The following is a 14698-nucleotide window of genomic DNA, read 5'->3' on the forward strand; positions in this document are numbered from 1 at the left end:
GAACAAATGTCTCTGTGTCATAAGCAAGGTTAAGAAAACAGTGCTGTGCTTTGATGTGCATATACAAGAACTCACTCGCTACCATAAGAACAGCATGGGAGAAACCACCTCCATGATCCAATCACCTCCCACCAGGTCTTGTGGGGATTACAATCTGAGATGAGATTTGGGTAGGGACACAGAGCCAAACCATATCACCTCAGGAATCAATTGAGCCCAGAATTTCAACCAAAGGTCAGCAGTGCATACATGAATGGGCCATTCAGCAGGATAGTGGATGATTCTTCTGGAAGAATCCATTCTCCAGTCAGAAAGATCATGTTCTATACTTACAACAGCATGCTTAGTCTAGGTAGTTAAGAACCCCTCTTCCTTATTTTTGAGGGGACTTCAATAAGAGGTGCTACCAATTTAAGGGACAGGGTTCTGGGCCTGGAGAATTTCTGATTACTGTTTCTCTAATCTTCTCCAGGATTGAACAAAGCCATATTCCTTGGTTGTACGACAAGACCCAGCCACAAAACAGAGTCCACTGGGAGATTCCTTGTTTTCTGTTCTCTGAGAATGTTTCAACTTTATTCTAGATTCTACATAGAATCTACCAGATTTGGGGATTCATCTATTGGCACTAAATATGGCACAGGGCCCAAGAGATGTGCTTGGAGTCAAGGTAAGAAGTAAAGCCTGAGCGCCCAATAAAACCTTTAGTGGACAAACACTTCCAAATTAGGACCACAGCTGCTTGGCAGACTGACTCCCTCTCTTTACAGCAAACCTGGTTGTTATGGTGATAGGAAGTAATGAAACGGGGAGAGGACTATGAAATGTTACTGTGGAAAAAGGGGCTTCTGGGCCTTATATAAGTCATGTTCCAAATATATACCTTTGAATAAGAGGAAAGCAGTCCATAACCCAGCTCCCAGGCATTGCGTGGCATCGTGATATCAATAAAACCCCCTCCGATTTCTCCAAGCCTATCTCTGTCTTCATTTATATTACACTGGGGTCCTGAATGGTTATGATTCTTGAGAAAGGAGTCCAATTCCCTGAAATATCTATGTTCAGGAAAAGGAGCCCAATACTAGTAAAATGGGTCCCTTGGGAGCCAAAAATTAATCAATTGATGGAATAAGCACATTGTTTTAAAAATAATTGAGATTGTAATTTATTTACTTCTGCCTCTGACAGAAGTTTTAAAAAGAAAGACTTAGGCTGCCCACATACCTTGAGTGAAAGGGGAAATTTTCCATTGATTATTCTTACTTTTTTCCCGTACCTTCAAAGTTAAGCTTTGAATGTGAAAGCGGAAACTGGAGACCAATACAGCCTCATGGCCAAGTGAACACTGGTGTAGGAGTCAGGCCCAGGGCCCAGTTTCCAGTCTATTTCTCACTAGCTTTGGGACTTTGGGCAAGTTTCATACCTCCCTCCAGCATAGCTTCCCCGTGTATGATTCAGGGGGGCAGAACCATTATGACCACAACTCAAACAGCTTGCCTCAAGAGCTGATGACTTATTTGTCACCATCAGCATGATTTTAAAGGAAAGCCTGATTGACGGTGACTCTAAGAACTAGCTGTTGTCTAATGCTCTCAGATCCCATGGGGCTTTCTCACACATGTCATTTCATACCATGACCATGACAATCCATCCAAGGAGGTACCTGGATTCCCATTTTACAGACATGATCAGACCAAAGTGACTTGACCACCAAGCTCAGGGTGCAATGATCAGGGATTAAGGACATTATCCCAGGCCTGACTGATACCAACTCTGTTGTCTTGCCGGGACATATGCTGCTCCTCTGTCAGTGATGCTTCAGAAGGAGATTCTCTTTTTCTTTTTTCTTTTTCTTTTTTTTTTTTTTTTTTTTTTTTTGAGACGGAGTCTTGCTCTGTCACCCAGGCTGGAGTGCAGTGGCTCGATTTTGGCTGACTGCAACCTCCGCCTCCCCGGTTCAAGCAATTCTCTTGCCTCAGCCTCCCAAGTAGCTGGGATTACAGGCACCTGCCATCAGGCCCAGCTAACTTTTGTATCTTTTAGTAGACACGGAGTTTCACCACGTTGGCCAAGCCGGTCTTGAACTGCTGACATCGTGACCCACCTGCCTCGGCCTCCCAAAGTTCTGGGATTACAGGCGTGAGCCACTGTGCCCAGCTTCAGAGGGAGATTCTTGAACCAGGGAACTGACCAGCATGATGAGTTCTAAGGTCTATGCTTTTAGCAATAAATGAGGAGGCTGGATGAAAACGGGGGTTCTAAAAACTTCTCATAGCAGAAAAGATCCCCTCTCTTCAAAAGAAATCTAATGTAGAGTGCCAACATATGAAATAGATCATTGTAGCATCCCTCTGGTTGAAAAAGAGATGGCATCTACCCAAATGTCCATCAACTGACAAATGAATACTAAATGTGGTCTATCCATCTCATGGAATATTATTCAGCCGTAAAAAGGAATGAAGTACTGACACATGCCACAACAAGGGTGAACTTCAAAAATATTATACTAAGTGAAAGAAGCCAATCACAAAAGACTGCATAGGGTATTATTCTATTCAGATGAAATATCCAGAACAGCTAAATCCACAGAGACAGAAAGCAGACTGTTGGTTGCCGGGAACTGGGGGGAGGGGGAATGGAGAGTGATTGATGGTTTCCTTTTGGAGTGGCAAAACACTGTGAAGCTAGTGGTGGTGGTTGCACAGCTTTGTGAACATACTAAATGCCACTGAATTGTGTGCTTTTAAATGGTTCATTGTATGATATGTGAATTTTACCTCCATTTATATAATGTTTCCAGAATCCCACCCCATAAGCTTCCTGCTTCCCATGTCCCTACAGAGCCTCCACAGAACCCTCGTAAGAAAATCAATTAAGTCACTAGATATTACAAAATGCTACCTTAGCCAAAACAGTTCACATATGACAGAGGTTCTCCTCCTTCAGGAGCCAAAGGTAATTTCTCCTAACACATGAAATAAATATCAGCCAGTGACATCTTGCTACCTGGAAACAGAACCTTCCATTGGCAACCAGCTCCAATGTCGATTCTAGTCCATAGTCATCAAGCAGCTTCATTTTTAGGATACATCATTGATTTTAAACTAAAAAACCTACTTTAAGTATGCCAGGAAAGAGAATAATAACTAAGCATTGTTTTTTTCTTTCATGTCCAGTAGATACTTTCTTTCTTTTCTTTTTTTTCTTTTTTTTTTTTTTAAGATGGAGTCTCGCTCTGCTGCCAGGCTGGAGTGCAGTGGTGTGATCTCGGCTCACTGCCACCTCTGCCTCCCAGGTTCAAGCAATTCTTCTGCCTCAGCCTCCCGAGTAGCTGGGACTATAGGCATGCGCCACCACGCCTGATTATTATTATTATTTTTTTTGTATTTTTAGTAGAGACAGGGTTTCACTGTATTGGCCAGGCTGGTCTCGAACTCCTGACCTCATGATCTGCTGTTGAGTGGTAAACTCAGCATTATCAAGCACCTACTATATATTAAAAGTTTTTCTTATTTATTTTTATTTTTATTTTTTTTTTTGAGACACAGTCTTACTCTGTCACCCAGGCTGGAGTGTAGTGGCACGATCTTGGCTTACTGCAACCTTCGCCTCCTGGGTTCAAGCGATTCTTGTGCCTCAGTCTCTCAAGTAGCTGGGATTATAGGCATGCACCACCATGCCCAGCTGATTTTTGTATTTTTAGTAGAGATGGGGTTTCACCATGTTGACTAGGCTGGTCTTGAACTCCCGACCTCAAGTAATCCGCCTGCCTTGGCCTCCCAAAGTGCTGGGATTACAGGTGTGAGCCACTGTGCCCGGCCTCTCATTGTTTATTTGAACATCATTATCCCCATTTTATAGAAAAGGATACTGAGGCTCAAAACAGCTATGCAACATCTCCAAGGACTCACCACCAGTTAGTGACAGAGTTAGGATTGGAATCTCAGGTTTTTCAGCTCCATAGAAGGCACTCTCGACTATGCCAAGGTGGATGTCAGCAGAGTCAAGTTCTTCCCCTGGTAGACTGCCTGAGGATTGCTTTCAGTCCCACCAAGAAACTGACCCCAGGCTACAAGACCCTGAGGTCGAGGAAATGCGTGATGCATGGACACCGGTCTGGGGCTCCTTCTGAGGATTCCTCTTCACCTGTCCAGAGCAGTCTGGGGAGATGAGGAGTTTGGGGTATCTACTTTTTATCTTTAGTCTGTGTGAGGAAGTGAAGACCTGCCTCAGCGGTCTTGCTGACAAACTGTTCTCAAGAAATAACTAATGACGGACAGACACTTCGGACCCTCTTTTGCTAAAGAGCTGAAGGGAAAGGCTGAGATTCCATTTTTTTTTTTTTTTTTTCCCCAAAAAATAGGTCAGATTCTGTGCAAACACTAGAAACCCTGGCTTCTAAAGGTAGCTTCTAGCCTGGAAGTCTACATAACATCATTTTATGCAGTTGGAGTGACATAGTCTCAGATTTAGACACAGGATTCAGCACTATGACACTGTGTGGCATAAATAGGGTAATTTTTCAACTTCTTCTGAAACATTTCTACACAAAGGAGTTGAGAATAATTTCAGCCTTTTCCTCCGCATGGTAAATTTATCAAAATGATCATAATATCTTACATGTAAACACACTTTATGGATTACAAAGTACTTTCATGGATAATCCTTGCTGAGTTAAAAAAAAAAAAAAAGGTGAAATTAAGAAAAAAATCAGTAAATGGCATTGAGCTATTATCATATATCTTTACATTATAGGTAAGAAGAGGATGAGATGAAAGGGTTTTATATTAGAATAAAAGTCAGGTTCAACTTCTAACTGTTCCTGGCTATCAATAAAAAAGTCAATGCTTTTTAAATAAAAAATGAGGTGCTGCTATTTATGACTTGATAAGTTGTAAAATGCCTTTCCTATCCTTCTCAATGGTCCTATGCTCCATTATTATTAAATTTTAGGCCTGCAGCTCATATAGATCACATAGAATGCAGCTCCTATGGATTAACTGATGTAGGTAAAGAAAAGCAACTAGAACAAGAAAAACTAATTTTGTTTCAATGTCATTTAATGAAAATTAGTAGAATGCTTCTATCCCTTCATGTTTAGGTGGCAGAGCTTAAAAAGACTCAGGCCATACGACTCTTGAACTTCTTGTTCCCCATAAAGGAATAAGAATGCTGATGTGTCTCAAAAAGTGGGCGAAGGATATGAACAGACACTTCTCAAAAGAAGACATTTATGTGGCCAACAAAGATATGAAAAAAAGCTCATCATCACTGGTCATCAGAGAAATACAAATCAAAAGCACAATGAGATACCGTCTCACGCCAGTTAGAATGGCGATCATTAAAAAGTCAGGAAACAACAGATGCTGGAGAGAATGTGGAGAAATAGGAACGCTTTTACCCTGTTGGTAGGAGTGTAAATTAGTTCAACCATTGTGGAAGACAGTGTGGCGATTCCTCAAGGATCTAGAACCAGAAATACCATTTGGCCCAGCAATCCCATTACTGGGTATATACCCAAAGGATTATAAGTCATTCTACTATAAAGACACATGCACACATATGTTTATTGCAGCACTGTTCATAATAGCAAAGACTTGGAACCAACCCAAATGCCCATCAATGATAGACTGGATAAAGAAAATGTGGCATATACGGTGGCTCAAGCCTGTAATCCCAGCACTTTGGGAGGCCGAGACGGGCGGATCACGAGGTCAGGAGATCGAGACCATCCTGGCTGACACGGTGAAACCCTGTCTCTACTAAAAAATACAAAAAACTAGCCGGGCGAGGTGGCGGGCGCCTGTAGTCCCAGCTACTCGGGAGGCTGAGGCAGGAGAATGGCGTGAACCCGGGAGGCGGAGCTTGCAGTGAGCTGAGATCCGGCCACTGCACTCCAGCCTGGGTGGCAGAGTGAGACTCCGTCTCAAAAAAATAAAAAAAAAATAAGAAAATGTGGCATATATACACCATGGAATACTATGCAGTCATAAAAAAGGATGAGTTCATATCCTTTGCAGGGATATGGATGAAGCTGGAAACCATCATTCTTAGCAAACTATCACAAGAACAGAAAACCAAACACCGCATGTTCTCACTCATAAGTGCAAGTTGAACAATGAGAATACATAAGCACAGGGAGGGGAACATCACACACTGAGGCCTGTTGGGGGGTGGGGATTAGGGGAGGGATAGCATTAGGAGAAATATCTAACATAGATGATGGGTTGATGGGTGCAGCAAACCACCATGGCACGTGTATACCTATGTAACAAACCTATATGTTCTGCACATGTATCCCAGAACTTTAAAGTATAAAAAAGAAAAAGAAAAAAAAAAAAAGAACACTGTTGTGTCAAAGTCATCCTAAAAAAACTGTATTGCTATGCCATACTGGCATACATCACTACCCAAATCTCCTTATAGTACCATACTATTTCTCAGAACCTAGTATCTGCTGGTGAGTCCAATAACTATTAGAGAATAGATTTTTGAGGAATGAGTTTTACTGCAGTAATTCTGACCAAATTGCAATTAATCCATTGCTTTTCCTTTGAGATGGCTAAAGAAAGCAGCTGCAGATGCATACGTACTGGTGAACACATTATTTGGCTGCCATTGGGTCTGAGCTGCTGAGAGGACAGCTTTGAAGCACTGATCGGTGGAAGAAGCCACACCTGCTGGGATTGGCCCATACAAACTACAGGTAAACATTCTCAGCCGAGTCTTGCCAACAATGGCAATCTGTGCCTCACAGTGTTCTCAAGAACACTCTGGAGAGGAACTCAGCCGGCTCAGCCGGACAGGCGCCATCCAGCCTGACTCAGACTGTGACCAATACTTCTTCAGGGTAATATTTTCTGCAGGGCAGTGGCACTCAGCCTTGGCTGCACAGCAGAATCACCTAGGGAACCTAGAAACTTTCTGTGGCCAGGCCTTCCACCCAGACCAACTAAAATCAGCACCTCTAGAAGTGGAAACTCTAGTATTGGTATTTCTGAAAGCTGCCCAGAGGGTTCTAACGTGCAGCCAAGCGTGAGCAGCACGACCATAGGGTGATATTTGGGCTTGAGCCCAGGTGGTGAGAAACTTTGATAGAGGAACCCACAAAACACCACTTGCTTAGGGAAGTCTGCATTCCTCCCAGTTTTGAACAATTACTGACAAGTGCTTTATTTGTCTGTGCACATTAGGGTTAATCTGATTAGTCTAGGGATGTGAGAAGTGCTATTTGAGATGCCTTTGATTTTTCTTCCTGAAACATTGACACAGTGATATGTACTCAACCCCTACTTTGTGAGAGCCTGGAATTTGGTAAAAACAGAACAACATACTCAGGTGAAATATCATTCATTTCTGGGGTGATTCCATGGAGGGAGGGTGGAGCACATATATCCACCAACAATGCAATGTAAGGTACCACTGAGTGGGTGGGGACGAAGCGGAATTACAAGTGTTGTAAATATCATAGAACTGTCATTAAATTGGCTTTGCCAATTTTGAAACTGAAAGTTTATACTGCAAGAGTGTAAACATGAAGAAAATAAAAAGGAAGCAACTCTTACCATGTCCTAGTTACCTGTGGCCCTCTTCTCGTGCATTTTATTGTACTCTTTCTGCGCTTGAGGATTTCAGAGAAGCACTAGGTGCACAACGGCGGGCAAGTGGGTGGCCTAACCTTGAGGGAGATGGCTTCTTAGAAGAGATATTCCAGATTTGGATAACACTCACAAATTCATCAACAAAAGCCCATTTGCCAGATTACTCCCAATTTGAGTCACTGGTTGCTTGGGGGCTGATATTTATAAAATGAAGATATTTTATTAGAATTGTTTAAGATGTAAATCTCACTCACAATGGTAGCAGGTTCCAAGAACTTACCTGCTTAGGATATAAAGCAGAGTTAGCAGGCAGAGTTGATAGAAATGAACGACATAGTACTTACTGGTTCTCCCTTTTCTTCTTAAGTGGGTCCATGAGGCGCAGAGTGTCTCTGATCACAGCCACTTTCACTTCTTCATCAACGAGGCTGGGAACATTTTCAAACACCCCTGGAGAAAGCTTGAATGGGTAAGGATTCTGTGTCACAGTGGAGACCGTGATTCAGTGTCAAGTGGCTATCCAGCTAGCTCCAGGGGTTATGCTGGTAAATTTTGCTTATGCTAATCTATAGAAGAAAATTTTTAAAGACTTCCTTTATACCACCTTAAGAATGTCAATTTCCTTTTATAAATTAACCAAATACATGAAGAGGAAAAATAGCACCATGTTCTTCTAATTATCAGAATTATACATGCTCACTGCAGAAAATTAAGAAATATAGAAAGGGGTTAAGAAAACTAAAATAATCCAAATAATCCCCCCTAAACCCAATATTGATATCTGCTGTATTTCCTTCCAGTTTTTTAAATGAATTTTTTGGGGGAGAGGGAGAAAAATATAACCACTGCTAAATGTACTATTTATCTTAGTGATTCAAGTATGTCAACATGACTAAATCATATTCATAGAATTTCAATTAGTTCATCTCCTGAGGCTAACTAATTAGTTCATGTCAAAATTGATGGGAAGGCTCAGCTGCTTCTAAGTTTCCAAACCTTAAAAATTGGAAAAACGGCATGCTGGGAAGTGACCATAGGTCAGAGAGGTCTTGTATTAACAGTCTATGTTCAGAACGCAACAAAACTGAAATTGTTTGACTTGAATAGAATTTGGCTATGAAAATCTGAGAATGTTCCATCTTGTTTTGTTAAGTGAGTAACATGAGGGTAGGAATATTCAGCTGTATGGCAACATAGTCAATGAGATGCTCAAAATACTTACTTCATGCTCATGTTCGATTCTCATACTGGGATTTGCATTTACTTCAAGTAGTATAGGCTTCAGATTTTTCATTAGAAGAATGTCAAAGCCTAAAATCTGGGCAGGATAAACACAATTCAGAATTACTGTCTCTATTGAGTACGGTATTAGGGTCATTAAGTTGAAAATAAGTTCAAACTCAGTCCCCAACCTTGGCCTTGACCCTGGCTTCTCTTGTCCACAGCCCCTCTTCCTCTGGGGGTACTTGTCAGACCAAATGGGCAGCAGAAAATTTTATAGGAACCTTGATAATGGGATGAGTTCCCACAGTGCATTTCAGCACTGTCTTTGTCATCTGAAGGGCTGTTAAGTTGATGACCTCTTTCTTCTTTAACAGGTTTTTTATGTTGAGGATGAGTAGTAGTCCATCGATTTCTCCCTCTGCCTTTTCTTCTGCTTCTCTCTGGCTTCTTAGCTAGCTCTCTGAGAATCTAAGGCTGCTTTTGGAAACCTGAGATATACATCAGTGTCATATAAAGACCTCGTTAAAAACCACCACATCGGCCGGGCTTGGTGGCTCATGCCTGTAATCCCAGCACTTTGGGAGGCCAAGGCAGGCAGATCACCTGAGGTCAGGAGTTTGAGACCAGCCTCGCCAACATGGCAAAACACCGTTTCTACTAAAAATACAAAAATTAGCTGGGTGTCGTGGTGTGAACCTGTAGTCCCAGCTACATGGAAGGCTGAAGCAGGAGAACTGCTTGAACCCAAGAGGTGGAGGTTGCAGTGAGCCAAGATGGTGCCACTGCACTCCAACCTGGGTGACAGAACAAGACTCTCTCAAAAAACAAACAAACAAAAAAACCCCACCACATCCCCACAGAGTCAGAAGTGCTCAGAGCAGAACCCAGGTTAATGTATTTTGAAAAAAAGCAAATTCCCCAGGTGATTCAGATACACTCTCTTAGTTAAGAAGACAGGAATATTGATTAGGCACCTACCAGGCACCCATTACTATACAAAGCACTGATTATTCATAGTCTCATTGAATCCTCATGACAGTGTATTTGAAGAAAGGATTGTGTGCTCCGCTTTACAGAAGCAGAAACTGAATCTCAGGAAGGCCAGTGGATTTCCCAGAGACCGCCTAGCTAGTTAATCAATGACAGAGCTGGCTTTCACACCCAAGCAGGACTGACTACACAATTTATGTGGCCTAGTGCAACATGAAAATGCAGGGCCCTCTGTTCAAAAAGGATGAACAGTTTCACAATAGGATGTGACAACACAGCACGTTAAATCAAGCTCAGAGCCCTTCTAAGCACAGGGCCCTGCACCGTTGGAGTTCTCCAACACTGTTTGCTTCACACCTGCTCTTACATCCAGCACTCTGCCTTGGGTGAAGCTTTGTCTTCCAGTCACTCAGGTTTCTTTCCATTCCTTACAGGCCCTACAATCGGGGCCAGCCACTCATGAGCATTTTGTTCTCTGCCTAAAAAAACTCTTCATCTGGATAACTTTTGCTCATCCTTGAGATCGCTGCCCCTAATGAGATTCTGATTTAGACGACAAGGACTTTCGATTCTCCAGAGGACTCTCGTTATCGCTACAGAAGTGATAATGCAGAAAATTTCTAACATAATTAATAGAACCCCAAGTCTCAAAAAGTAATGTGGAGAATAAAGAGAAAAAAGAAAAAGATAGGGTTGTAGACTCCCCTTCTCTGTGGATTTAAGGAGGAAAGATGAGGGAAATCCATTTACTTGTCTATATAGAATATGCATTAGTTAAATGATAATTATTAAACTGTAGCTCCATCCTTATTAATGAAATTAGAGCCTGAATGACCATTTTTGGGAGGTGATTCAAGATGAAGTTATTTTTCAGTGAAGGGCAATAAGGATGAAAAGTTGGGAAAAGTCATCCTCACTCTATTTTTCTTTCCTTGGTCATGAAAAGAAAGAAATGGAAATTCAGTAGAAAATGTTACATGTATTATAGATCTGCTTAATAATACATGACAAGTGGATGTGAGTGATGAGCCCTTTTAGAGACTCTGGTGACATCATCAGTCTAACTTCAGACCTGGTCTGAGACATGTGATGTTGATGAGGCTACAGAGAGCAGCAGGCTGTGGTGACGACGTTTATCATCCTTAGTCATCAACTCTTATTTTTTGGTATATTTTGTACTTTCTCAGCCTGGTGGACTCTTCCCAGTTCAATGCCCAGTGGTTTCATGAATGTAAAGCTGGGAATGCTGGGAGCTGGAGCAGGGGTGGTAAAGCCTCATCAGGCCTATTGATCTCTACCCACCAGTGGCATGATATTTTCCAGAACCTAAACTTGAGTGCATGTTTTTGAATATGCTGGATCTTGTACAGGAATGCTTTGGAGTCAGAAAGACCTGGGCTCCAATCCCAGCTCAGTCCCTTACACTAGCTAGATGACTCTAGGTAAGGTGCCTCACTACTCTGAGCCTCCATGATCTCATTTGAAAAATGAGGATAACAATAGCTATCTGTAAGGGTTGTTGATAATGGCAGTGAAAAGCAATACCTAGGCCTATGCTCATCATATAGAAGGTACTCAATATATGCTATCTCTTTCCAGTTTCCTGCCAATTCCACCAAAAAGAAATGGCATTAGTGTGCTTTGTAGTCAAGAGGGGCTCATTTCATATTTTAATTCTGCTTTTAACTTGTGTGACTACAGGCAAGTTACTTAGCAGCTCTAAGCCCAAGTTTCCTCATCCATAAAATGGAACTATGAATAGTACTTATTTACCTTAGTTCATCCATTCAGAAAGTCTTTATTTTTAATTTATTTTATTTATTTATTTATTTATTTATTTATTTATTTAGAGACGGAGTTTCTCTCTTGTTGCCCAGGCTGGAGTGCAACAGCACCATCTCAGCTCACTGCAACCTCTGCCTCCCAGGTTCAAGTGATTTTCCTGCCTCAGCCTCCCGAGTAACTGGGATTACAGGCATGTGCCACCACGCCAAGGTAATTTTTATATTTTTAGTAGAGACGGGGTTTCACCATGTTGGCCAGGCTAGTCTCAAACTCCTGGCCTCAGGTGATCCAACTGCCTTGTCCTCCCAAAGTTCTGGGATTACACGTGTGAGCCACCGCGTCCGGCCCAGAAGATATTTATTTAATGCTTTCTATGTCGCAAGAACTATTCTAGCTGCTGGAAATACAACAGTGATCTAAACAAAGTCTTAGACTCCAGTAGGGGAGAAAAGATTAAATAAAGATAATGCAATATAACATTTTTTGCATAGTGCTTGATACATAGAAAGTGCTTAATGAGAGTCAGCTTTATGACATTTTTTAATAAGTTCAAGGAAATATGCATGATTTTCTTTTCAAAAGTCCAATAAAATATGTAGCATCAATGGATCTTAATAAACAGAATCACATAACTGGGAGAGATGTAGAGTTATCCTGTCATAAAATCACAGAATGTCCCAGTTGGCAGAAAATCAGGTATTTACTTGGTCCAGTGGTTTTCAAACTGGGGTTCTTTTCTGGGGTCGCAAGGGGGAGGCCAACCGATCAGATCAAATTTTACCTTTTACCTATGTGATATACTGGGGTTCCCAGAAAAAAAAAGCTGTACTTTCTTTTTTTTTTTTTAAATCCACTTTGTGCAGACAAGGAACATGCAGCTTAGAAATGGGAAAGCCTCTTTCCAAGTCCCTCTAACAGAGCAGGAATTGTCAAACGGAGAGACAGCTTTTCAACCATGTGATATTCTGCCTCCCCTATGTGTTGAGAACTTCCTACTTGAGGGGCTCCCTGGGGGGTTTAAAGGTATCTGTCCTTCATTCATGACCTCCAGAAGCTTCAAATCAAGTTGGGGAGATTCCTGAGCCATTAATTATAAATTTATGCGAAGGCTCCAAACTACAGCCCAACAACAGGGGTTCATTCCTGAGCCCCACACCTATGCTTCCATCTGCATCCAGAGTATCCCCAACTGGGAGGTCCTAGAGTCCACAAATTCAGTGTATCCAAATGCACTCTGTGGTCAACTCTTTCTAAGATGGTCCCAATGATCCCTACCTCCTGGTATTCATTCCTTTTATGTAATCCCCCCTCACACACACTGGGGTATGACCTCACCCAGTGAATTGTTTCTAACAGAATAGGGCAGAAATGATGAAATGTCTCCTCTAATATTGGGTTATAAAAAGACTGTGGCTTCTATCTTGGGGTGCTTTCTCTCACTCTCTTGCTCACTCACTCGGAGGGAGGCCAGTTGCCATATTGTCGTGAGCTGTCCCATGGAGACGCCCAGGTGACAAGGTACTGATTTCTCCAGCCAACAGTCAGGGGGTACCTGAGACCTGCCAACAGGCATGGGAGTGGGCTTGGAGGAGGAGCTTTCCCCAGTTAAGTTCTGAGGTGACTGCAGTCCTGGCCAACATGTGGGTTGCAGCCTTGCGAGAGACTTTGAGCCAAAAGCAATCAGCTAAGCATAAATTCCTGACCCACGTATACTGCAAGACAGTGGATATATTTGTTGTTTTAAGCTCCTAAGGTTTGGGGTAATTTGCTACACAGCAATAGGTAACGAATACACCGTATTTTTCTAAAATCTCCTTTGCTTTCTGTATTCCTTATCCACCCAATCGCACAAGTGAAAACTTTCCTCTTCATCCCTTACAACTAGCTGGTCACTAACACCTGCATATTCTACCTTCTAAAAAACTTTCTAGACCTGGCCCATTCCCTCTGCTTCTACTCTCCGCAAGTCTATGCCATCTCTCGCCTTTCCTCTGCTCTCAAACTCGCCCCTCTAATTCATCTGACACAAGGGGCTGCCAGAGCCATTTTTCTGAAGTGCAAATAGACTATTAACACTCCTCTGCATAAAATCCCTGTCTACAAAATGAAGCACAAGTCCCACAGCATGTCCTACAAATTGCTCTATGGCCTGACATCTGTCAACACTCCAGCTTTATCTCCTCCCACTTGCTACTACTACACATCTTGGGCTCTCATTGTGCTGAAACATTAGTAGTTCAAGGATGCTTTACTGCTCTCTGCCCTCATACTTTTCTGCCTGAAGGCATTACTTACTTTATCAATTATTTATTGGGCACTACTAGATACCAGGCACTGTTCTTGGCACTGAGCATAAAGCAGTGATAAGACAAAACTCCTACCCCCTTGTAGCTTATGTTTTAGAGGGAAGAGATACCACAAGCAAGTCAATAATGAGAGCGAGGTAAGAGCACAGAGTGTGATACAGTGGGTGGAGGGGAGCATTTGGTGATCCACCTAGGAGAGCCAGGGGGGCCTTTTTAAAGAGGAGACACTTGTCATTCCATTGTCTCTGGCCAGAACAGTTTCTGATGAGAACATTGTGGTTATTCTTTGTTCTTCTGAACATAGTGTATCTTTTCTTTCTGACTGCTTTTAAGATTTTCTGATCATCACTGATTTTCCAATAGTGTGATTATAATGTGGGGGGGAGTGTGTGTGTGTATTTTACTTGGAATGTTTTGAGCTTCTTAGATGGTGGGTTGATAGATTTTTTTCAAATCTGGAAAATTTTGGCCATTATTTCTTCAAAAGTTTTTTTATATTCCCTCTCTCTTCTGCCCTGGGACTTCAATTACACATGTTAGACCACCTGATGTTGGATCATAGTCCACTGAGAATCTGTTCTTTTTTTCCTTGTCATTTTTCTCTATTTTTGGACACTTTCTATTGCTATGTCTTCAAGTTCACTGATGATTTCTACTTCAGCGTCTAATTTGCTGTTAATCACATCCAGTGATATTTTCACCTCAGAGATTATATTTTCTGTTATAGAAGTTTCATTTGGCTCTTTTCACTAGCTTCCATTTCTCTCTTCACTAAGCTTATATGTTCCTTAA

At 41.9% G+C, this 14698-nt stretch overlaps 1 protein-coding gene and 1 long non-coding RNA gene across 2 annotated transcripts in view; one reads left to right on the top strand and one right to left on the bottom strand.

The window, feature by feature from the left end:
* TTLL11 (tubulin tyrosine ligase like 11) overlaps positions 1-14698 on the bottom strand; it is a 274108-nt gene that overhangs the window by 147979 nt on the left and 111431 nt on the right. The window contains exons 5-6 of the mRNA XM_003911285.4: positions 8824-8919; positions 7946-8061 (exon numbers count right to left, since the gene is read on the bottom strand). Coding sequence (XP_003911334.3) covers positions 7946-8061; positions 8824-8919 — 212 coding nt within the window. The remainder of the gene's footprint in view (positions 1-7945; positions 8062-8823; positions 8920-14698) is intronic.
* LOC103878110 lies at positions 617-8052 on the top strand. The gene is made up of 3 exons (XR_638109.3): positions 617-670; positions 6559-6706; positions 7969-8052. It is a non-coding gene; the product is annotated as an uncharacterized LOC103878110 (long non-coding RNA).

The sequence above is a fragment of the Papio anubis genome, chromosome 13 (genome assembly GCF_008728515.1).
Source record: "Papio anubis isolate 15944 chromosome 13, Panubis1.0, whole genome shotgun sequence".
Taxonomy (NCBI): domain Eukaryota; kingdom Metazoa; phylum Chordata; class Mammalia; order Primates; family Cercopithecidae; genus Papio; species Papio anubis.